General features: G+C 41.4%; 1 protein-coding gene and 1 long non-coding RNA gene across 3 annotated transcripts in view; one reads left to right on the top strand and one right to left on the bottom strand.

Moving 5' to 3' along the window:
• Positions 1-22,203, bottom strand: part of LOC149197882 (UDP-glycosyltransferase 86A2-like) — a 31,037-nt gene extending 8,834 nt beyond the window's left edge. The window contains exons 1-2 of one of the 2 annotated variants that reach the window (XM_089406013.1): positions 21,891-22,203; positions 21,178-21,734 (exon numbers count right to left, since the gene is read on the bottom strand). In XM_089406013.1, coding sequence (XP_089262139.1) covers positions 21,178-21,706 — 529 coding nt within the window. In that variant the 5' untranslated portion in view covers positions 21,707-21,734; positions 21,891-22,203. Of the gene's footprint in view, positions 1-17,577; positions 18,035-21,177; positions 21,735-21,890 lie in introns of those variants that run through there. The other variant, XM_089406014.1, reaches the window with a different exon arrangement.
• On the top strand, positions 18,327-19,210 carry LOC149197883 (uncharacterized). The gene is made up of 3 exons (XR_016254792.1): positions 18,327-18,464; positions 18,568-18,647; positions 18,719-19,210. It is a non-coding gene; the product is annotated as an uncharacterized LOC149197883 (long non-coding RNA).
• Positions 22,204-23,730: the final 1,527 nt, after the last annotated feature.

Below are 23,730 nucleotides of genomic sequence, written 5' to 3'. Positions count from 1 at the left end.
GTGGTAAGTAGGTGTTTTAATTTTTCAAAGCTTTGTTGGCATTCGATTGTCCATTGAAAGGTGCGTCCCTTCTTTTGTAAAGAAGTCATTGGAAAGGCAATTTTTGAAAACCCTTCAATGAATCGACGGTAGTACCCGGCTAAACCCAGGAAGGATCTAATATCAATGACATTCTTTGGAGTGGTCCATTCCATAATGGTTTTGATCTTCTCCGGGTCTATTGCTATCCCTTCTGCTGATATAATGTGTCCCAAGTATTGGATCTGATCTTTGAAAAAATCACATTTGCTAAATTTAGCATATAACTGGTTCTCTCGTAAAGTTTGCAGCACAATTCTCAAATGTTCTTCGTGTTCCTCTTGATTTTTTAGAGTATATCAAATTGTTGTCAATAAAAATTAACACAAATATAGATGTCCTCCTCCTTTATCCTTATTTGGTGGTAGCCAGATCTTAAATCGATTTTTGAGAAAACCTTGGCTCCCTGCACTTGATTGAATAGATCATCAATACGTGGCAAGGGGTACTTATTCTTTGAAAAAATCACATTTGCTAAATTTAGCATATAACTGGTTCTCTCGTAAAGTTTGCAGCACAATACTCAAATGTTCTTCGTGTTCCTCTTGATTTTTTAGAGTATATCAAATTGTTGTCAATAAAAATTAACACAAATATAGATGTCCTCCTCCTTTATCCTTATTTGGTGGTAGCCAGATCTTAAATCGATTTTTGAGAAAACCTTGGCTCCCTGCACTTGATTGAATAGATCATCAATACGTGGCAAGGGGTACTTATTCTTGATGGTCAACTTGTTTAACTAACGATAATCGATGCACAATCTCAATGTTCCATCTTTCTTTCGTACAAATAGGACGAGAGCTCCCCAAGGGGACACATTGGGGCGGATGTACTTTTTATCCAGAAGCTCCTGAAGTTGCATTTTGAGTTCTATCAACTCAGGTATGCTCATGCGGTAAGGAGCCTTGGACACTGGAGCTGCACTCGGGATAAGTTCAATAGTGAAGTCAATATTCCACTTGGGTGGTAAACCGGGGATAGATTCAGGAAATACATCAACAAATTCCTGAATGACAGGAATATTTTCCAAGGAGGTCATTTTATTCTTGGAGTTGGTAAATCCCACTTGAACAACATATATTTGACAGTCCTTCCTAATACACTTTCCTAGCTGACTGGAAATAATGGGGCGCAACTTGGTGTTAGACTTGATTCCTTGCAGTTCCCTCCTTTGTCTTGATTCAGAAATAAAACTGATGGTTTTCTACTTGCAATCAACCAAGGACCAGCATTTTTCCAACCAATCCATTCCGATTAAAACGTCATATGAACCCAAAGGAAGAATGTTGAGGTTCACGTGAATGGGCTATCCGGAAATGATTATGGGACACTGGTCCATTTTGGTGACTACCTTTCTTTTTGCCCCAGTGGCTAGTTGAACTAGCCAAGATTTTGGAAATTTACTAGTCTATAGTTGACACTTTTCTACCACTTTAGGACTAACATAACTTAAACTAGCACTAGGATCAAATAAAACCGAAACAGGTTGCTTAGCAATCATACCTTCACATTCAATCATGGTGGGCTGATACTCTGCTTGATGATCATCCAAGGCAGCGTTAATTCTAGGTATATTCCTCGCCACTTCTCCAAAAGTGGATGCTTCCTGCATGTTTGCAAGTTGTTCCGTCCTTGCCTTGTGTAGACAATTTTTGTAGTAATGGGGTTCTCCGCATCCCCAACATTGCAGCGATGGTTTTGACTGTTGATCATTATTGAATTTATTAACCCCTTATGACCATCGATTTTTAGAATAGACAACCTTGGGTTGGTTCCTTACTGGAAATTTATGGAGAGAATTTTGCTGTAAATTTCTGTTATTAGAAAATTTTGGATGTTTACTTGAAATCAGATTCCTTCCCTTCTTAATCGTCCCTCCTTTAGATCCTTCATTTTTTGTTTCATTTGCTGGTAACATATGCGGGCTTTCCGTACTGTGTCATCCATTGTTTTGGGGTAGTCAAACTCAAGTTTCTCCTTCATGAAATTGGGTAAGCTACTAATGAAACGTTGAATTTTGGCTTTCTCTTCTTGCATATAAGGCACATAGCGTAGAAGGGAGGTGGATTGAGCTACATACTCATCCATAGTCAAGGCCCCCAGTCTTAATTCATGAAATTCCTTTGCTTTTTCATCATAATAACGCTCAGTTAGATACTTATCTTTAAAGTGTTTTTGGAATTCGTTCCATGTCACCTGTTCCTCGTCAAATTTTCTTACTGTTTTGATTTCTTTCCACCATAGGATTGCCTTCCCTCTTAACTGATAGACTGCCAACCACGCCTTCAACCTTTCTATGTATTCGTAAATATGAAAATACTTACCCATATCAATTAACCAAGCTTCCGCTACTTCTTCAGATTCCCCTTCGAAAAGTGATGGTTTAATCTTTTTGAATTCTCCTTGTAGTTTCGACTTTTGTATTTTTGTTTTGCGTTGGTCAGATACATTATTTGAGCGTCCTTCTTTGTCCTCCCTATGTCTCTCGGCTGACTCAACATTTTCCTCACCATGCTGGGCTGTTGGGGTCTTTTCTCTATCCTCAGCACTAGGGTCTTTGATTCTGTTGATTAGACAAACTTCTGAGAATCCTTTTCTCTTCCAGGTGTAATCGTTCATTGTCCATTCTTCAATTTGTCATGTCAGCGCGTAATTGTTGAACAATTTCGAGTAAAACTGCATTATCCTGACAAGTCTCCTCGCCCATCTATATCCAAATGTCAGGGTTAACATTCATATAAGATGGTTCTAGAGTATTGGGTGGTCTTGAACTTCTCTGCATTCTTCCCTTTGTATAGAGACTGTCTTTGTGTTCACATATCAGTTTTATTTAGTTAGATTTTAAGAAATTAAGTCATTACACACATATACATATATTTATCTATCCCAAAGAGTCTCAGTGTATGAACCTGAGCTCTGATACCACTTGTAATGACTTAAACCTTAGAAAATACATGGTAATTTTTTTTATTTGTTACACAGTCCCACTTACCATTTGTTATATTAAACCATATAATATTTACGATGTCACACATTCAATGGATTTGATTGAGTTTATGTCATATTAAACACATATGTACAATTTATATTAAGGCCTTGGTGCCACATTAAAGAGGCACATGGCCTCACTCGCGTTTGGGGACCTGTCATACGGCCATGGTGTAAATGTGCAGGGTATGCTCCTCCACGCGGTGCCATATGTGGCTATCTGCTATCACCTCCTCGTTCTGTGCCTAGACCTCAGCTTGACATCTGTATCTGCTCACCTCCGTTGATCTGCCAGGGAGTAATCCAATGGTGGTGCGGATTTGGGTTGGGTCCAACTATACTTCTCCCGCCTTCAACTGGATGGGGAGGCATTTGCGTTTGATGGGATGTGCTGGTGCGATCGCTCTGTAGTAGGTTTAGTTGCCCGATCCATTCTCTGTTCTGCAAGTTGCTGCTCAAGCAACATGGGTTTTGCTGGAAGTCCTTCTTGGCGAGGTAATGGTACACAGTCATTTCTATACAGTTTTTTTCAGAGTCTAAAACCCGGTTTCCTCTGCGAATTTTACTCCCTCTGTTTGGTGGTGGTCTGACAGGGAAACCTCCCCGTCCGGGGGCATCGCCATACTGCTCAGTTCATCAACAGTGGAGGATAAATGAGGGTGAGCTCCGGGAGGTGAGATTTTTACTCCACCGGGCATCTTCCAGTTATCAAATTTGTTTTCATGATTTATACCTATCTGTGAGCTCCGCTACATACTTCAGCATTTGGAGGACCAAATATCAACTCGGCCATGTGTTTATGCAGAAAAGGGAGCTTGCAGCAGTCATTTACCTTCCTCTCCTTCAGCTTCTTCATACTCTCTTAGCCCCCCGTTGCATGTCTTTTCCTCCACTCTTACTCTATAACTTTGTGAAAATCCAAGATCTTTTAGCCCCTAGGCGTTAAGCTTCAAACCCATGTAACCACGCGCCTTCGCCTAATCCTCAAATTCACCGTTTCCCTGTCATAATAACCGGAAACCCGTGCGATTAAACCCACACCGTTCGATCATCCCATCACGATCTGACGGTCTCCACTGCTTTCCCCGCTTGTTAAACCCAGTTTATTTCCCTGCCGTCCGATCGTTTGTTGCCGCAATCCAACGACAGTCACTCCTCCTTGCCCCGTGAACCACCCACGCGTTACTGCACAGGGAAAGCGGTTTCCCGGCTGTCGCATCTGCCACGTGTCGCGCGTTCAATGGTATCGCGCGCCCGTTGTACGAATTCCGCCCTCCCCCGTAAGCGGTGCGGGGAATACCACTTACCGCCCATCGTACCTTCCCCCGCGCGTTATCGCCCGCGCATGTTAGCCGCCCGACGACCGTTGGATCTCCCCGCCCGAGATCCAACGGCCCGCGATCGTCCTTCGCCTCACCGTCCCGATAGCCCCTGTCGCGCTGTCTCCAATGTTGATTTGTGCGATTCGACAGTCCGCCTCGTTCCTCCATTCACTATGTCCCTCCACCATTCTGTCCACGCCCACAGCCTGTCTCGTGCATCCAAAGGACAAAGGTGGCCAGCTACCTGTACCTGGCACAGTCACTCTTCAACCACCACATTCAAGGAACAGTATGGCCGAAGAAGGAAAGGACAACCTCGAGCAGTTACAAGCATTTATCAGTTATGGAGCTTGTTTCATATTACACTCCACTTGTTCAGGAAGGACGGCCGAGCATCAAAAAGATCAAATCCATTTATTAAAATAGGCAGATTATAGCAGAGACTCTATCAGAGAGTTAAGGTGGTTGGTGGTCCATTATGACCCCTCCACGCCTGGAACAACAGAAATTTTTTGTAATCAACCTCTATATATACCCAAAAACTAGATGTAATGAGGGTGGATGGTTGTAATTTTGATGTAAGGTTCAACTTCTGGAGACTGTAACTACTGTGATACCTGCAGCGTCTCGTCTTCATTTTCAGCTAATACAAGCTTCTTTTGTTGTTAATTGCTCACTTTCCATTTCTACTCTATTCTAGGCTGTGCCTGTTATGTATTTTTCATGTGCTCTTGATGTTTAGCATTAGAGGGGCTGTCATCCCACCTCTGTGTTAGAATCTAGTATGTATCATTGAATGTGCTATTCAGGTTTCTATTTAATTAGTGCCAGAGAGCTGTCATCCTGTCTGTGCATTAGGAAATAGATTTGCAGACCTCTTTACTGGTTGCAGCCGGCCATCACATGGTCTTGTGCATCTGCTGGTGTGGTCAGTATTCTCCATGTTCACTTAATCCTCAAACTGTGAGTAATTGGTGGTCTAAAGCCTTGTAGTTTGGGGATGTTCACCTATGTCTGGGGTTAAGCATAGTAGAAGTGGTTATCTGGCTTGAATATGCATCATTCCTTCCATTCATCCACCTATTTCCAACATTTTTGTTGAGTTTGTAATGTTCCCGAGCATCTCTGAGATACAACCTAGGAGAGTTTCTTGGGGTGATAACATTAATTGGCGCCGTTGCCGGGGAGAGGAGATTGAAGCTCAACTTCCCTGGGAAAACGACACAGTTCCAGATTTTGATGATAGACAAGGTCTGGGCACATTTCTGGTTGTAATCATCTATCTGGCGACTCCACTGGAGGAAGACCAACCTTTGGCAACTCCACATTGTAGTTCTGGCTTAGTTTGTGAGGCATGCTCGAAGAAACCCTCAGAAATCACCCGCTGAACCAGTGCCTGACCCTGAGAAGATCGTTAAGCAGAGGAATATTCGTAGAAAGGAGCAATCAGGACCAGGTAAGCCTTAGAAATCCCATGTATCTCTGCTAGTGAAAGTCACCTTCAGAGATTCATATAGCTCCTTGTTCATTCATTTCTCTTTCGGATCTCAGTCCAAAAAAGCATCCGTGCTGTCCATCATATTCCTCTGTCTCTGTCATCCTTTTCATTGATCCATACCACTCAGTCTACCAGTATCCTTTCATATACCCCAGTCATGGCAGGTCAACAAGCCCTCACAAAGAAAGAATCGTTGCTGCTAGGTATGGACCCTTGGTCTTTCCTGTCCCTTTGAATGCCATGCCTGCAGGAGATTATCAAGAATATATGCCTAAGTTTACTAGTACAGAAGGAGTAACAGCTGAAGAGCATCTAGAGTCTTTTTATTATTATGCTGATAACCTGGATATCTATGAAGAGGATGTGTGGATGAGGGTTTTTGTCCAAAGCCTAGATGGGTAAGCTAGAAAATGGTTCAGAGAATTACCCCCTAGGTCTATTACGGACATTGAGGCTTTAGATGATGTGTTCCTAAAGCATTGGGGGGATGATCCAGGTGGATATTGGTGGCCACCTGCCAAGTCCACCTGGACCCCCACCATTGTTTCTCTCAGCATTTTCAGTTTCCTTAATTGTAGCACAACTTACTATTTTTAGCAGTTTTTTGGGTCCTGAACTTCCGGAGCCGTTTTGAGGCCCTAAACGATGTTTTTTGGGAAATCTGGGGGCAACATGGGTCCATGGACCGATGTTTCCCTTCCCAAAGTGGTAGTGCTCGGATAGATCTTTCTGACAAGCTATTGTACACATCAAACGAAGATCGTATGTCAAAGTTACGACCCCGGGAAGTTGATGTACCAATTTACCCAAACAGGGCCCACAGTTTGGCATTTCATCTTCTAGGGTTAGGTTTTGGAATGTTAAGGGTTTTCCATTGTTTCTCAACAATAAATAGGCCTTCAAGCCTCATTGTAACACAGTTCAGAGGCATGTAGCCACCACATCTCTTCTCAGAGATAAGCTACCATCACCCTAGCTGGTTTATTTCCATTACTGTTTGTAAGCATATTTTAGTATTTTACATTAATGAAATGAAGTATTATTTCCACTGCATATCTGTGTTTATGGTTATCTCTGTAATTTGTTGCGTTCCTGTTTAAGTCCGGATCAGTGGTATCAGAGTGGTCTGCTTTTTTCTCTGTTTTTCTTGGCATGTCCCCAACGAGGTCGAGATATAAGGAGTTAGGGCTTGAACTGGTCGAACCTTTGCAAGACCAGCCTCGCAAATCCCGACGGCCTCCCATGGCGGATGAGAAGAAAGACGAGGGGGTAGGAGATCCTATCAAAATCTTGTTTGAAGAAGCCCTCGAGCGACAATGGAACGCGATGATGGATAGCTTTGCCCAGATCCTTCAGCGGCTACCCAGAAGCGACGCATCGGCTTCCAACAGCTACTCTGGAAACGCCACGCCCTTTAAGGTACAAGTTAATTTTGAAATCCCCATATTCGAGGTTTAGATAGACGCAGATGCCGTAGATAAATGGTTAAATCTGCTAGAGGGTTATTTTTCTGTTCATGAATTTTCGAGTTGGGAAAATATTTTTTTTCTCTTCTCAAAGCAGCCCCCCACATCAAGGACTGGTGAGAAACCTACTACGAGCAGAAGGATGAAAGTACCGGCTCATTATTTTCAGCCACACCCATCTTGGAATTCATTCCGGGATGCCATCAAGGAGCAATATTACCCTGTCTGAAGCTATGAGGATGAATACATAAAGTGGACCACGCTGCGGCAGGGAAGGGACCAAGACGTGCCGGAGTTCACCAATATTTTCCATACCCTTCGCACAAAGTTGGGTATCAAGGATTCGGAGCAGCATTTGATACTCAAATACCGCGACTGCTTGCACAAGTACATCCAAGAAGAAATACAATTCATGAACATCTCCTTGCTCTGCACAGCATACCGATATGCCATCAAGGTCGAGCAAAAGTTTAAACAAAATAAGCGAGACTTTGGATCTGCGAATCCAAAGCAACGGAAAGGTGCTCCTAAACCACAGAACAAAGGACAAAGCCAAGGCGGGGCAGCCCAAGACAACCCGCTGAAGCTGCAAGCAAAGAACAACGCCGCGAAGCCGAAAAAGGACACGAGAAAATGGTGTGAGTTCCATAAGAGCTCCACTCACAACACAAGTGAGTGTCGGGCCAAGCAGTCACTGGTGGCTGAGCTAAAGGTTTCAGAATCAGATGCATGTTCTGACTCTGAGTCAGAACCTAACAAGGGGAATGACAAAGGGAAGCAGATCATTGATGCGGATCCCAACGCCACTATTGCTACCACCAAGATCCAGAAAAATGAACTCGAAGATCCAGAGGAGGAGGAGCGTCTCTTCCACTCCCAGATGTGGGTAAAGGGCCCCCTGCTACAGTTCATTGTCGATAGCAGGAGCCAAAAGAACCTCATTTAGGCAGAGGTCGTGAAGCGGTTGGGCCTACCGACCATAGCACATCCACAACCGTACACCATCGGGTGGCTTCACCAAGGATGAGATCTTCACGTGAGCCAACAATGTCGCCTTCCATATAACATCAAGCCCTTCACGGATGAGGTATTGTGTGACATTACTCCCCTTGAAGTTTCTGATGTATTATTAGGACAACCATACTTGTGGAAGCGACATGCTGTGTATGAATCAAAGCCCCATGCTGTTATTATTACATTGGGAAATAAGTTGTACAGGATACCAGAGGTAGCACCACCTACCGCCATCTCTTTGATTACTGCAAAACAATGCAGTAAGCTCATTTCCAAAACCGGGAAATTTGTTTTCCTGATGATACGCCCTCAAGGAAAGAAGAAGACGGTGGCCGCGGCCTCCAGACAGGGCCCCTCCGCACGACAACTACAGATGGATAAGGTCGTGGAGGAGTACGAGGGCATCTTCACCTCCCCCGCAAGGGTTCCTCTGCACTGTCAGGTCAAGCACTCCATCGATCTGACCCCAGGTGCGCTGCTACCCAATGGACCAATTTATCGGCGCTCCGTTCTGGAGAACGATGAAATTAAGAGGCAGATTTAGGAGCTCTTGCAGAAAGGTCACATCCGTCCGAGTTCATCACCTTGTGGGAGCCCGATTGTGTTGGTACAGAAGAAGGATGGGACTTGGAGACTCTATATTGACTATCGGGCGCTGAACAAGATCACTGTCCGTAATAGGTACCCAATCTCGCAGATTGATGACCTCCTGGACCAACTAAAGGGGGCGAAATATTTTAGCAAGATCGATTTGAAGTCAGGATATCACCAGGTACCAATCGAACCCTCTGATGTGTGGAAAACTGCCTTCAAAGCCAAGGAGGGCCTTTTCGAATGGTTGGTTATGCCTTTCGGATTGACGAATGCTCCTGCAACCTTCATGAGGCTAATGGATGACATCTTGCGGCCATTCACCAACTCATTTGTAGTTGTATACTTGGATGACATTGTGATCTTCAGCTAGAGTTGGGAAGAGCACCTCCACCATATCCGATAGGTTCTCCAAACATTGCGGCAACACAAGCTATGTGCCAATTTGGAGAAATGCACTTTTGGCATGACCTAGGTTCAATATCTGGGATACATTATTGATGAACAGGGGGTGCATGTGGATCCAGCCAAGATCTAAGTCATTCGAGATTGGCCATCTCCAACCACTCTGACAGAGCTCCGCAGCTTTCTAGGTCTTGCCAACTTCTACCACAAGTTCGTGTTGGGGTTTTCTCATATCACTTGGCCCTTGAGTCAAGTCACCAAGGGAGGAGCGAAAGCAAAATTCTTTTGGTCTGAATCTCAGCAGAAGGCATTCATAGAGTTGAAAGATCGCCTCTGCACAACACCAGTGCTCGCGTTACCAGATTTACAAAAACCATTTGAGGTCGAGATAGATGCCTCTGACTATGCTATTGGGGCAGTCCTTACTCAACCCGGGCATCCAGTGGCATATCACAGTGAAACACTTTCAGACACAGTCCGTAAGTATCCCACTTATGATAAAGAGATGTATTCCATTGTGTAGGCCTACCGACAATGGAAGCATTACATTTTGGGGAAGGAAACGGTCATCCACAAAGACCACCGACCCCTGCAGTTCATACAGACCCAAGGGAAATTGCAGAATGATCACCATCAGAAGTGGTCTACATACCTACAACAGTTCCATTTGAATATCAAGTATAAAAAGGGCAGCACCATTAATGTTGTAGATTGCCTCAATCGACCACCGATCATGGTGTTAACCACCGTGCTCAACTCTTGTGGGCACGAGACTTCTGATTGGCCACTTCTCTACAAAAGCGACCCAGAATTCGGCCACACATACCAGACACTCTTGGAGGGTCGGCATGTTCCATATTTTCACCTCCAGGATGCCCTGTTATGCCACGTGGGTCACCTTTGTGTTCCTTCAAGCGAGCGTGCCAAGATGATTTGGGAAGCACACTACAGTCAGGCTGCTGGGCATTTCGGGGTCGAGAAAACGGTGTCAGTACTACAAAAGTATTTCTATTGGCCGAATTTTCGACAGGATGTTGGGAAGTACATCAGATCATGTACTGCCTGTGCCATTGCCAAACCGACCATCAAGAAGCAAGGCCTCTATGCCCCACTGCCTACCCCTAGTCGACCTTGGGAATCCATCTCCATGGATTACATGTCAGGCCTTCCTTCCACTAAGCATGGAAATAACTGTGTTTTTGTGGTCGTCGACAGGTTCTCAAAGATGGCTATTATGGCGGCCTGCAAGAAGAATATCACAGCAGAAGCCACTGCTAAACTCTTCTTTGAACGAGTGTGGGTGCACTTTGGGATCCCACAGTTTATCATCTTAGATCGGGACAGTCGGTTCCTCAGTGCATTTTGGTCCAGTCTCTGGTCAATGCTAGACAGCAAACTCACTAAGTCCACAGCCTTCCATCTGCAAACTGATGGCTAGACAGAGGTTGTCAATAGGATGATTGTGCACATTCTGCGCATGTACAACTCAAAGCATCCACGCACATGGGACGAGAGCCTCCCTTATGTTCAGCACAGCTACAACCGAGCTCTTCATAGCTCGACTGGCCATAGCCCTTTTCAGGTGGGCTTTGGATTCCAGCCACTATGCCCCGTTGACGTGGCCATGCCACTTGCAGCTACTCACATAGATTCGGTTCATGTCCAGTCCGAAACAGATAAGGCAACCAACTTCATTGAGCACATACAACATATTCGCCAACAGGTCCATGACATTCTAGAGAAATCAAATGCCAAGTACAAGCAGCAACATGATCAACATCGGGTGCCACACAAGTTTCAGGTGGGCGACTAAGTCTGGTTGCATTTGCAAAAGGAACGCCTTACTGGAGCCTATTAGAAACTGAGACCACTCCGATATGGTCCTTACACCATTACTAAGGCTGTGGGAGACAATGCATTTGAGCTCAGCATTCCCCCATTCCTTGGCCTGCACCCAGTGTTCAATGTGGACCGCCTTCGACCATACTTTCCACCATTGCTAGACACATCCGACATTGCAGAATAGCTCACACCCACATAATTAAATCCAGATTGCATGGAACAAGCTGCAACTGATTGGATCATGGACACACAGATCAAGAACACTCACCAACAGAATATCCAACTATATCAAGTTGTCAAAGCAGGCCAACTCCTTCACCAGGGCAAGTGGCTCACCAGGGACCAAGTTCAACAAAAGTTTCCTCATCTCATGGAGGAACTCAATGCAATGGGGACCATTGCTTCCTAAGGGCGGAGGAATGATCCAGGTGGATATTGGTGGCCACCTGCCAAGTCCACCTGGACCCCCACCATTGTTTCTCTCAGCCTTTTTAGTTTCTTTAATTGTAGCACAGCTTACTATTTTTAGCAGTTTTTCGGGTCCTGAACTTCCGGAGCCGTTTTGAGGCCCTAAACGACTTTTTTTTGGGAAATCTGGGTTCAATATGTTGCCCTTCCCAAAGTGGTAGTGCTCGGATAGATCTTTCTAACGAGCTATTGTACACATCAAACGGAGATCATATGCCAAAGTTACGACCCCGGGAAGTTGATGTACCAATTTACCCAAACGGGGCCCACAGTTTGGCGTTTCATCTTCTAGGGTTAGGTTTTGGAATGTTAAGGGTTTTCCATTGTTTCTCAACAATAAATAGGCCTTCAAGCCTCATTGTAACATAGTTCAGAGGCATGTAGCCACCACATCTCTTCTCAGAGATAAGCTACCATCGCCCTAGCTGGTTTATTTCCGTTACTGTTTGTAAGCATATGTCAATATTTTACATTAATGAAATGAAGTATTATTTCCACTGCATATCTGTGTTTATGGTTATCTATGTAATTTGTTGCGTTCCTGTTTAAGTCCGGATCAGGGGATAAGAGAAATCAAGATGCAAACGAAGATCAAAGGGTGAAAACCCTTTTTCAGAGCATAGTCATGGAGGAAGAGCAGCCTGAAGAAGAGGAGGAGGTCCATGGTTTGGAAGATAAAGGAAATGACCCTTTCTTAACAAGAGCTGCATATGAAGAAGCGTTATCCAAAGGCACTTCTCACCAGTTTGTTGTACCTGCAGAAGAACAAGCTGATTAGCAGAAGCAGCCAGCAGCAGATCTCTTCATCCTCAAAGAGTCTGAGCCCGAAGCCAGCCCAACTTCCAATGACTATGCAGATCTACAAATTATTCAACCTGCTTTTGTCCCTTGCCCAGAGATAAATACGGGAGAAGAAATCTCCCCATCATCTTTTGTCCCTCTGTCTGCTCAATTGACAATCCCTCACAGTTGCCCACTAGGCACTGAGGCAAACCATAACTCAATGCCCAAGGCTGATTCTGATCACCTCAGTCTTGATTTTCTGATGCCTGCCCATGTGGCCTCCACATAGCTTGAAAGGGCAGCTTGCCAGATCACAGAGGAAGAGGGTGCACAGTTTTGGGACTCCTACTCGGATGTGGACTATTCTAAGCAAGATGCATGAGCAAATGATGTCTGTGTGTCCTCCACACAAGAATACATTGGCTCACCACTCATATTAGGTATGCAGGCCACAGATGACACAGACAAGTACACAGCTACCATTGTTATTCATCAGGTGAACAAAGGCTCCCATGAAGAACAGTCAAGGAGGAGAATATACAGAAAGGGGATGAAATTTGATCCATATCTATCGGATGAGCCCAAATGCCCTAAACTTTTCGAGGTAGATGATCAAATAAATCCAGTTTTGCTGATCTATGATGAAATGGCTGAGAAGGGGAGAAACAGTTTTGATGGCCCAACAGATGGCCAGTTTTTGAAGGTTTATGTTGTTTAAAGTTCTCAGGCCTTAATGATTGTAAGCATTTTCTTTACAGGTTTTAGTGTAGACTTAATTTGACTCCATGCCCAATGGATACTAGGCAATGTTTTTAGGCTTGTTTTGTATGAAGGCATTGGTCTGTAGTTCTTGAGACCTCATGGGGAGGATCTCATCCCTAGAAGGAGCCAGTGTTAGCTCTGCTACATACTTCAGCATTTGGAGGACCAAATATCAGCTCGGCCATGTGTTTATGCAGAAAAGGGAGCTCGCAGCAGTCATTTACCTTCCTCTCCTTCAGCTTCTTCATACTCTCTTAGCCCCCCGCTGCATGTCTTTTCCTCCATTCTTACTCTATAACTCTGTGAAAATCCAAGATCTTTTAGCCCCTAGGCGCTAAGCTTCAAACCCATGTAACCGCGCGCCTTCGCCTAATCCTCAAATTCACCATTTCCCTGTCATAACAACCGGAAACCTGTGCGATTAAACCCGCACCATTCGATCATCGCATCATGATCCGACGGTCTCCGCTGCTTTCCCCGCTTGTTAAACCCAGTTTATTTCCCCGTCGTTCGATCGTTTGTCGCCGCAATCCAACGGCAGTCGCTCCTCCTTGCCCCGCGAACTGCCTGCGCGTTAATGCGCGGGGAAAGCGGTTTCCCGCCTGTCGCATCTACCACGTGTTGCGTGTTCAATGGTATTGCGCGCCCGTTGTACGAATTCCGCCCTCCCCCGTAAGCGGTGTGGGGAATACCGCTTACCGCCCATCGTACCTTCCCCCGCGCGTTATCGCCTGCGCATGTTAGCCACTCGACGACCGTTGGATCTCCTCGCCCGAGATCCAACGGCCCGCGATCGTCCTTCGCCTCACCGTCCCGATAGCCCCTGTCGTGCTGTCTCCAACGTTGATTTGTGCGATTCGACGGTCCGCCTTGTTCCTCCGTTCACTCTGTCCCTCCGCCATTCTGTCCACGCCCACAGCCTGTCCCGTGGATCCAAAGGACGAAGGTGGCCAGCTACCTGTACCTGGCACAATCACTCTTCAACCACTGCATTCAAGGAACAGTATGGCCGAAGAAGGAAGGAACAGTCTCGAGCAGTTACAAGCATTTATCAGTTATGGAGCTTGTTTCATATTACACTCCACTTGTTCAGGAAGGACGACCGAGCAGCAGAAAGATAAAATCCATTTATTAAAACAAGCAGATTGTAGCAGAGACTCTATCAGAGAGTTAAGGTGGTTGGTGGTCCATTATGACCCCTCCACGCCTGGAACAACAAAATATTTTTGTATTCAACCTCTATATATACCTAGAAACTAGATGTAATGAGGGTGGATGGTTGTAGTTTTGATGTAAGGTTCAACTTTTGGAGACTGTAACTACTGTGATACCTGCAACGTCTGGTCTTCATTTTCAGCTAATACAAGCTTCTTTTGCTGTTAATTGCTCACTTTCCATTTCTACTATGTTCTAGGCTGTGCCTGTTATGTATTTTTCATGTGCTCTTGATGTTTAGCATTAGAGGGGCTGTCATCCCAACTTTGTGTTAGAATCTAGTATGTATCATTGAATGTGCTATGCAGGTTTCTGTTTACTTAGTGCCAGAGACCTGTCATCCTGTCTGTGCATTAGGAAATAGATTTGCAGACCTCTTTACTGGTTGCAGCCGGCCATCACATGGTCTTGTGCATCTGCTGGTGTGGTAAGTGTTCTCCATGTTCACTTAATCCTCAAACTGTGAGTAATTGGTGGTCTAAAGCCTTATAGTCTGGGGGTGTTCACCCATTTCTGGGGTTAAGCATAGTATAAGTGGTTATCTGGCTTAAATATGCATCATTCCTTCCATTCATCCACTTATTTCCAACATTTTTGTTGAGATTGTAATGTTCCCGAGCATCTCCGAGATACAACCTAGGAGAGTTTCTTGGGGTGATAACAATATCGATAACATCATTCGTCTCCTGTTAAACAAGCAGACTACACCCGACAAGAACCTTCAGAGCTCAGGTAATATTATGCCAGTGATTACTCTGTTTCGCAATGTCTTTTATACTTAGCGATATGTATCTCTGATATCAGGGTTTTGGGTTTTACGCAGGTAACTTGCTGCTCCTACCTGGGTTCATGCGGGATTGGTTTGGCGCCCCCTCAAATCCTGAGAACTAACACTATGCACTGCTTTGCACAGGTTGGATTCGTTCACTGTAGCTTGTTCAACTTGCTTGTTAAGGTTGATGCCTACGATAAATCGTATGGCAGGGGTTTAGGGCCGGAGTCTGGCCTTTAAATTTTTCTGGAAGGACTATGTATTTGTTGACTATCAAGTCAGTTGTTTTTCATCAGTTCGAAGGACTGTTCCGTCTTTAGTGTTAGTAAATTATGGTAAAAAAGCCATGGGACCACTATTGCTTACAAGAGTCGAGGGTTTTGTTATGCAAACGAGGGTTTATATGCACATGAGGGTTTCATAAGCAATCGAGGGTTTATTCTTTTGTTCTAGTTTCGGTCTTTACTAGATGATTGCCATAGGTCCTGCGCTTTGTTATAGTAAAGTGTTTCAGTATAAAGACTCGATTATGATACTGTATATTCATATATAATTTTGTTGATTTCTGAAAGGTTTTTACCGTTTCGAATCATTAATACAATTACTAATCTTTTTTGATGATACGGTTCTATAATTATTGATTTGCAAATATGTTGATATATGCGTGATTATGTATAATACATCTGTTGCTATTTGTAATACCCTTAAGCGGTGGAAATCTAGTTTTCTTACATGCCGAGGGTTTAAATGACCCTCTAGGACAAAGATAGAATTACTCTGTTGCCACATCCCATTGCTGGTTTCAAGAATGATTTGCGACTTTGTTTGCTTTCGTTTATACAATATAGAACATGATTGTAGGAACTGATTGATCCCTTTTGGCCTCTATCGATTACTAGCTTTACAGTTTCATGGAATATTTATACTTATTTCTGCACTGAGAACTCCTTTCAATTTCCTGTTTTGAGTATTGAATTGATTTACATGATTAATAAATGTATTCTCTGCTTGTGCACATTCTATTACGAGTTAAGCATATTATTCATGCTATATAATGAACTATCATGATGTTGTAGGTAAACATTTATTCTGTTATTCTATTATCATCCATGCTTAAACAAAAGAGGCTACATTACTTATCTGCTTTAAATTATCAGTGGAACTTCAACAAATATCTGGAAAGTCTCTCCTCCCAGCCACGAGCCTGGCGATTACGTCCAGGCTCTCCCCCGAGCACTTTCTCTACTGGAATAATTTCCAATTACAGTCAGTGCCTTGGGCCTCAGGACTTTACTGTCCAGCCTCAAGTCCTGCACTTAATTTGACTGTTAATGAGCAACTTCCCACTGGTCACTTTTTCCCAGCTCTAGGATAGTCCCCTTCCTTCATCTTTTCCCCCTATATTTCCCCTTCCTAGGGCAGGGGTATTACTGTTTCTTGTAATTGTAGTAAACAATTTGTTTTAATTAATCATGTGTCAACTCCTAATCACTCACAATTAGGTAACAATTTGTTATCTGGCTTTCTAGCCTTAGTAATAACATAGCAGAAAGTAATAACATAACAGAAAATAAATGCAGTAAATCATAAAACTGAATTAAATAACCACACTAAATCCTTCAAAGAGCGAGGGGTGTTACAAGATGGATCTACCTTAGTAATATCTATAATCACCAATCATTTCATTTTTTTTTAATCATAAAAAATTGTAAATAAATTTTTATATAAAAAATTAACTATTCTCATAGATTGTGCAGAATATTTTGATTAAAAAAACAAACACATTTTGAAATCAACCAGTTAAATTTAAAAATATGAATACATTATAAAAATAAAACAAAAATACCTATAAATTTGAAATAGATAAAATTAATTGTCACCACATTTTAATTTTAATTTTACTATTCCATGTAAATTATAAACAAATATTATATCCATTGCAGATTTAAACATTCACTCTCATGCCCATTACATGTCTAAAATTTGCCATCAACATAATATAAGGATGTCGAGTATGAGCATCATTATATTATATTAATCACAGATTTTAGATATGGAGATCAGTTATTTCTAGTATAGAGTTTCTTTGTTGTGTTCTAACAGTTAAGAGGGAGGTTTGGTTTCTACAAGTCTCATATCCAACTTTAGACAAAATTATATATACCTAAAAACTATCCAGACATGAAAGTTTGGTTTCTAATCCTGAACAAGACTATATATACCTAAAATCTATCCAGCCATGATTTATTCCCGTATTTACTTGAATAGTAACTCAGCAGCAGAACTAAAACTATCTAGTTACACCTTACAATCTTATATTTATATTTATATTAAAATAAATAAATAAATATGCTTCGAGCAAAGAAAGGTTACCTGCTCCTGTGTTAAATGAGTGAGGGTCAGCCTCCAGCAGATGTACGTGATAAGAGATTGAATAAACAACTGTGGTTTGTGTCCAGAACGAAATCCAGGGAATCCCGAATCTCTTAGTTACTTCTAGTGACCAGAAAAGTATGGTATCAGCTATGACACACGATACGCGAGCCCCTGTTTCGTTTAAATAGTGAATATGCTGTTCCAACTCTGCTCCCATATTATCCACAGAGCGCATAAAATCGTAGAACATGGCGGACCGATCGCAGTTGAGAGGCAACCCATCGGAGATTTGAGCAGAACGAATATCCAGACCCAGATTTTGGGCATCCTGTTGAATAGGATCGACTTGATCCGTCTCAGAACGAGCTTTCATGATCTGATGGTGCCTGTAATGCGTTGTGACGAAGGTGACCGTAAGGCCTCTGGAAGCAAGCTTCTTGGCGAACTGCATCATGGGAGTTATGTGACCCTGTGTTGGGTATGGAATCACTAGTGCGTGGAAGGGTGGGGGGATTGGGAGCCATGTAATCTCTGTTACTTGTTATTACAAGTTTGAGTTATGAACTCTGTATTTTATTCAAATATGTGGCTATCTGCTGTCACCTCCTCGTTCCGCGCTTAGACCTCAGCTTGACATCTGTATCTTCTCACCTCCGTTGAACTACCAGGGAGTAATCCAGTAGTGGTGCGGATTTGGGTTGGGTCCAACTATACTTCTCCCGCCTTCGACTGGATGGGGAGGCGACTGGATGGGGAGGCATTTGCGTTCGATGGGATGTGTTGGTGCGGTCGCTCTGTAGCAGGTTTAGTTGCCCGATCCTTTCTCCGTTTTGCAAGTTGCTGCTCAAGGGACATGGGTTTTGCTGGAAGTCCTTCTCGGCGAGGTAATGGTACACAGTCGTTTCTATACAGTTTTTTTTTTTCGGAGTCTAAAACCCGGTTTCCTCTGCGAATTTTACTCCCTCTGGTTTGGTGGTGGTCTGACAGGCAAACCTCCCCATCTAGGGGCATCGCCATACTTCTAAGTTCATCAACGGTGGAGGATAAATGAGGGCGAGCTCCGGGAGGTGAGATTTTTACTCCACCGGGCATCTTCCAGTTATCAAATCGATAATATCATTCATCTTCTGTTAAACAGGCGGACTACACCCGACGGGAACCTTCAGAGGTCAGGGAATATTGTGCCAGTGATTACTCTGTTTCGCAATGTCTTTCATACTTAGTGATATGTAGCTCTGATATCAGGGTTTTACGTCGGTAACTTGCTGCTCCTACCTGGGTTCATGCGGGATTGGTTTGGCGCCCCTTCAGATCCTGAGAACTAACATTATGCACTGCTTTGCTTAGGTTGGATTCGTTAACTGTAGCTTGTTCAATCTGCTTGTTAAGGTTGGGGTTTAGGGCCAGAGTCTGGCGTTTAAATTTGTCTGGAAGGACTGTGTATTTGTTGACTATCAAGTCGGTTGTTTTTCATTAGTTCGAAGGATTGTTCCGTCTTTAGTTTTAGTAAATTATGGTAAAAATGGCATGGGACCGCTATTGCTTACAGCAGTCGAGGGTTTTGTTATGCAAACAAGGGTTTATATGCACATGAGGGTTTCATAAGCAATCGAGGGTTTATTCTTTTGTTCTGGTTTCGGTCTTTACCTAATGATTTCCATAGGTCCTGCGCTCTGTTATAGTAAAGTGTTTCAGTATAAAGACTCGATTATGATACTGTCTTTTCCTATATAATTTTGTTGATTTCCGAAATGTTTTTACCGTTTCGAATCATTAATACAGTTACTGATATTTTTTTGGTGATACGGTTCTATAATTACCGATTTGCAAATATGTTCATATCTGCGTGATTATGTATAATACATCTGTTGCTATTTGTAATACCCTTAAGCGGTGGAAATCTAGTTTTCTTACATGCCGAGGGTTTAAACGACCCTGTAGGACAGAGATAGAATTACTCTGTTGCCGCATCCCATCGACAGTTTCAGGAATGATTTGCGACTCTGTTTGCTTTCATTTATACAATATAAAACAAGACTGTAGGAACCGATTGATCCTTTTTGGCCTCTTTAGATTACTAGCTTTATAGTTTCATGGAATATTTATATTTTTTTCTACACTAAGAACTCCTTTCGAATTCCTGTTCTGAGTATTGAATTATTTACATAATTAATAATGTATTCTCTACTTGTGCACATTCTAATACGAGTTAAGCATATTGTTCAAGCTATATAATGAACTATCATGATGTTGTAGGTAAACATTTATTCCGTTATTCTATTATCATTTATTCTTAAACAAAAGAGGCTACATTGCTTATCTTCTTTAAATTATCAGTGGAACTTCAAGAAATATTTGGAAAGTCTCTCCTCTCAGTCACCAGTCTGGCGATTAAGTCCAGGCTTCTCCGGAGAACTTTCTCTACTGGAATAATTTCCAATTACAGTTAGTGCCTTGGGCTTCAGGACTTTACTTTCCAACCTCAAGTCATGCATTTAATTTGACTGTTAATGAGCAACTTACCACTGGTCACTTTTTCCCAGCTCTAAGATAGTCCCCTTCCTTCATCTTTTCCCCCTATATTTCCTCTTCCCAAAGCAGGGGTAGAATTGTTTCTTGTTCACTGTTTCTTGTATCTTGTAATTGTAGTATACAGTTTGTTTTAATTAATCATGTGTCAACTCCTAATCACTCACAATTAGGTAACAGTTTGTTATCTGAAATTTCAGCCTTAATAATAACATAAGTAAATCATAAAACTGAATTAAATAACCACATTAAATCCTCCAAAAAGCCAGGGGTGTTACAAGATTGATCTACCTTAATAATATCTATAATCACCAATCATTTCAATTTATTAATCATAAAAAACTGTAAATAATTTTTTATATAAAAAACTAACTATTTTCATAGATTGTCCAAAATATTTTGATAAAAAAAGAGAGAGACATTTTGAAATCAACGAGTTCAATTTAAAAATATGAATACATTATAAAAATAAAACAAAATAAATTTAAAATAGATAAATATTAATGGTCACCACATTGTAATTTTAATTTTACTATTACATGTAATTATAAACAAATATTATATCCATTGCAGATTTAAACATCCACTCTCATGCCCATTACAGGTCTAAAATCTGCCATCAACATAATATAAGGATGTCGAGTATGGGCATTTTATATTATATTAATAGCAAATTTTAGATATCGACATCAGTAATCTCTATATTATAAAGGTTCGTTATTGTGTTCTAACAATTAGGGGAGTTTGGTCTCCACACGTCTGGTGTCTCGTATCCAATCTTAGATAAGACTATATATACCTAAAAACTATCCAGACATGATTTTTTCAATTGAAAAAAATACCCCATATAAATATAAATAACAGCTTTCTTCAATTGAAAAAAATACCCATATAAATAGCTTAAATAGCAACTCAGATCTTCAATTGGAAAAAAATACCCCATATAAATAACAGCTTAAATAGAAACTCAGAAACAGAACTAAAACTATCCAGTTGCACCTTACAATCTTATATTTATATTTATATTAAAATAAATAAATAAATATGCTTCAAGCAAAGAAAGGTTACCTGCTCCTGTGTAAAAAGAGTGAGGGTCAGCCTCCAGCAGATGTGCGTGATAATAGATTGAATAAACAACTGTGGGTTGCGTCCAGAACGAAATCCAGGGAATCCCGAATCTCTTAGTTACTTCTAGTGACCAGAAAAGTATGGTATCAGCTATGACACACGATACTGGAGCCCCTGTTCCGTTTAAATGGTGAATAAGCTGTTCCAACTCTGCTCCCATATTATCCACAGAGCGCATAAAATCGTAGAACATGGCGGACCGATCGCAGTCGAGAGGCAACCCATCTGAGATTTGAGCAGAACGAATATCCAGACCCAGATTTTGGGCATCCTGTTGAATAGGATCGACTTGATCCGTCTCAGAACGAGCTTTCATGATCTGATGGTGCCTGTAATGCGTTGTGACGAAGGTGACCGTAAGGCCTCTGGAAGCAAGCTTCTTGGCGAACTGCATCATGGGAGTTATGTGACCCTGTGTTGGGTATGGAATCACTAGTGCGTGGAAGGGTGGGGGATTGGGAGCCGCCATCTAATCTCTGTTACTTGAGTTGTGAACTCTGTATTTTGTTCAAATATTTCAGAGTTTTTTAAATACAAAATTTATATATAAAATACAAACCCAATTTGAATAAAAAAATTTCAAAATCTAACCAAGTATATTTTTGGCCGAAATCTAACCCAAAAATACTCCAAAACATCTATGACGCCCTTACCTGGGCGTACTTTTTGAATGGTCTACAAAGAATGGCCTTACAGATACAAAACTGAAAGCTATGGACGCCTGACTTCTATTTGGATTTTGCTCTGCAATACTATTCCCTTTTGCTTCTCCTCCTGCAATGACAGGCGGAATAATTCTGAAGATTAGATTTGAGTGGACATAGCCTGGGGATGGCCAGACTGAAAGCTATGTACGCTTGACTGCATAGTCTGGATTTTTGCCAATTTTCTTCTCCGCGTGCATTGATATTGCATTTCTTCTTCGCTTGCGACAACGCGGAATTAATTTTTTTTAAAGAGTAATCTGCAATTGCCATTTTATATAATAAAATCTGTCTTTACCCAATTTTTTTAAAAGAGTAATCTGCAATTGCCATTTTATATAATAAAATCTGTCTTTAGCTTGCAGTGGTTAGTGCAATTTTTTCTTCTTAATTTTGCTTTTATTTTGTATTATTATATATATGGATAAGACTATTATCCAATATATTTTTAAGGTTGGTATACTGTTATAAACCAGTGTAATAGTAATTTATTTTTATAAAAAAATAATTGATACCTAAATTAAAATAAAATAATAATGAGTTGTATATACACAAACATAATTAAGTAAAATTTATAGTTTGTTTAACCATAACAACTAAATGATAAAAATTAGTAGCAATTAATGTGATTTATTCTGAAGAATTTTGTTTTAATCATGAATCACATAAGTCTCTATTCTAAAATTTATAACTTATTTAATACAAGTGAATATTAAAACTATGAAATTTTGTAATAGGGAGATTGTCACCTAGCAATTAGTAATTAATGTGTATATAATTAATTACAATATAAATGATAAAAAAATTAAATATTTTGATATAATTTTTTCAAATTATATTTTTTTGTTTTGATAAATTAAAAAATAAACAAATTATTAAATATTATCATTATTTATTAATTATTAGGTGAGTTTATACTTAGATTAGGTAACAATGAGAGCAAAATGAGAAATAATTCAATGGAAATGGACACTTATCTATCATGACTTTCCCATTTCTACTAAAATTAAATTTGATTTTGTCCTGTTCAAGAGACTTTTTTGAGGGAGGGAACATCTATTTAGATTATTGAACCTAGAGGCTTATTCTATAGCTCGTGGTGATGTGTAACTTTCTTCGTCCATCATCAAAATTGAAATTTTGCTCATGTGTGTCCAAATATAAATTTAAAAAAATGTAAAAATAAAAAAATAATTAACTATACAAAATATTTAAATGATGATGATGATGATGATGGTTAATGTCCATTGAGACCAAACTTTGGTCTAGCCGACCTAAAGAAACGAATTATTTAGTTTGATTTAAGATTTTATTCCAATGCTCAAAAAGCTTGGAGAGAAGCCTCCCGAGCTCACTGTAATTTTGACAACGTAAAAAGTTAGGAAGGTGTATTGCAACAACGTAAAAGACTAGGAAGGTGTATTGCAACAAAGATTTGAAACTGAGATCTAATGTGGTTGTAGGCGGGTCACTCTAAGAGGAAGTGATTTTCATCCTCAATGTTCGTATTCTCACAGAGATGGCAAAACCTTTCCATCCATGGTGTTTTAGGAACTGCCCAAGGACCCGTTTCACTATGGAGCTCATGAGAGTTCGTTCTAATCTTGGCTATATTAATTTTCTGTTTTCTCGTATGTTATGCAGTTTGTGTTTGTACAACAGAAGCCTAGCTATGGCTAGGCTCTCCATAGGGGAAAGACCCACTTCTATAAGAAGAATAGGATAGGGCGTGCTCCTTTTAATTTTGAGGTTATATGTTATAAAACGCTTCTGGATTTGCTCAAGCTCT

Source organism: Pinus tabuliformis, chromosome 2_2, assembly GCF_031772625.1.
Source record: "Pinus tabuliformis cultivar Carrire ecotype Pingquan chromosome 2_2, CPIR1, whole genome shotgun sequence".
Lineage (NCBI taxonomy): Eukaryota > Viridiplantae > Streptophyta > Pinopsida > Pinales > Pinaceae > Pinus > Pinus tabuliformis.
The sequence above is the reverse complement of the archived record's forward strand: the minus strand, read 5'-3'. Positions and strand labels throughout refer to the sequence as shown.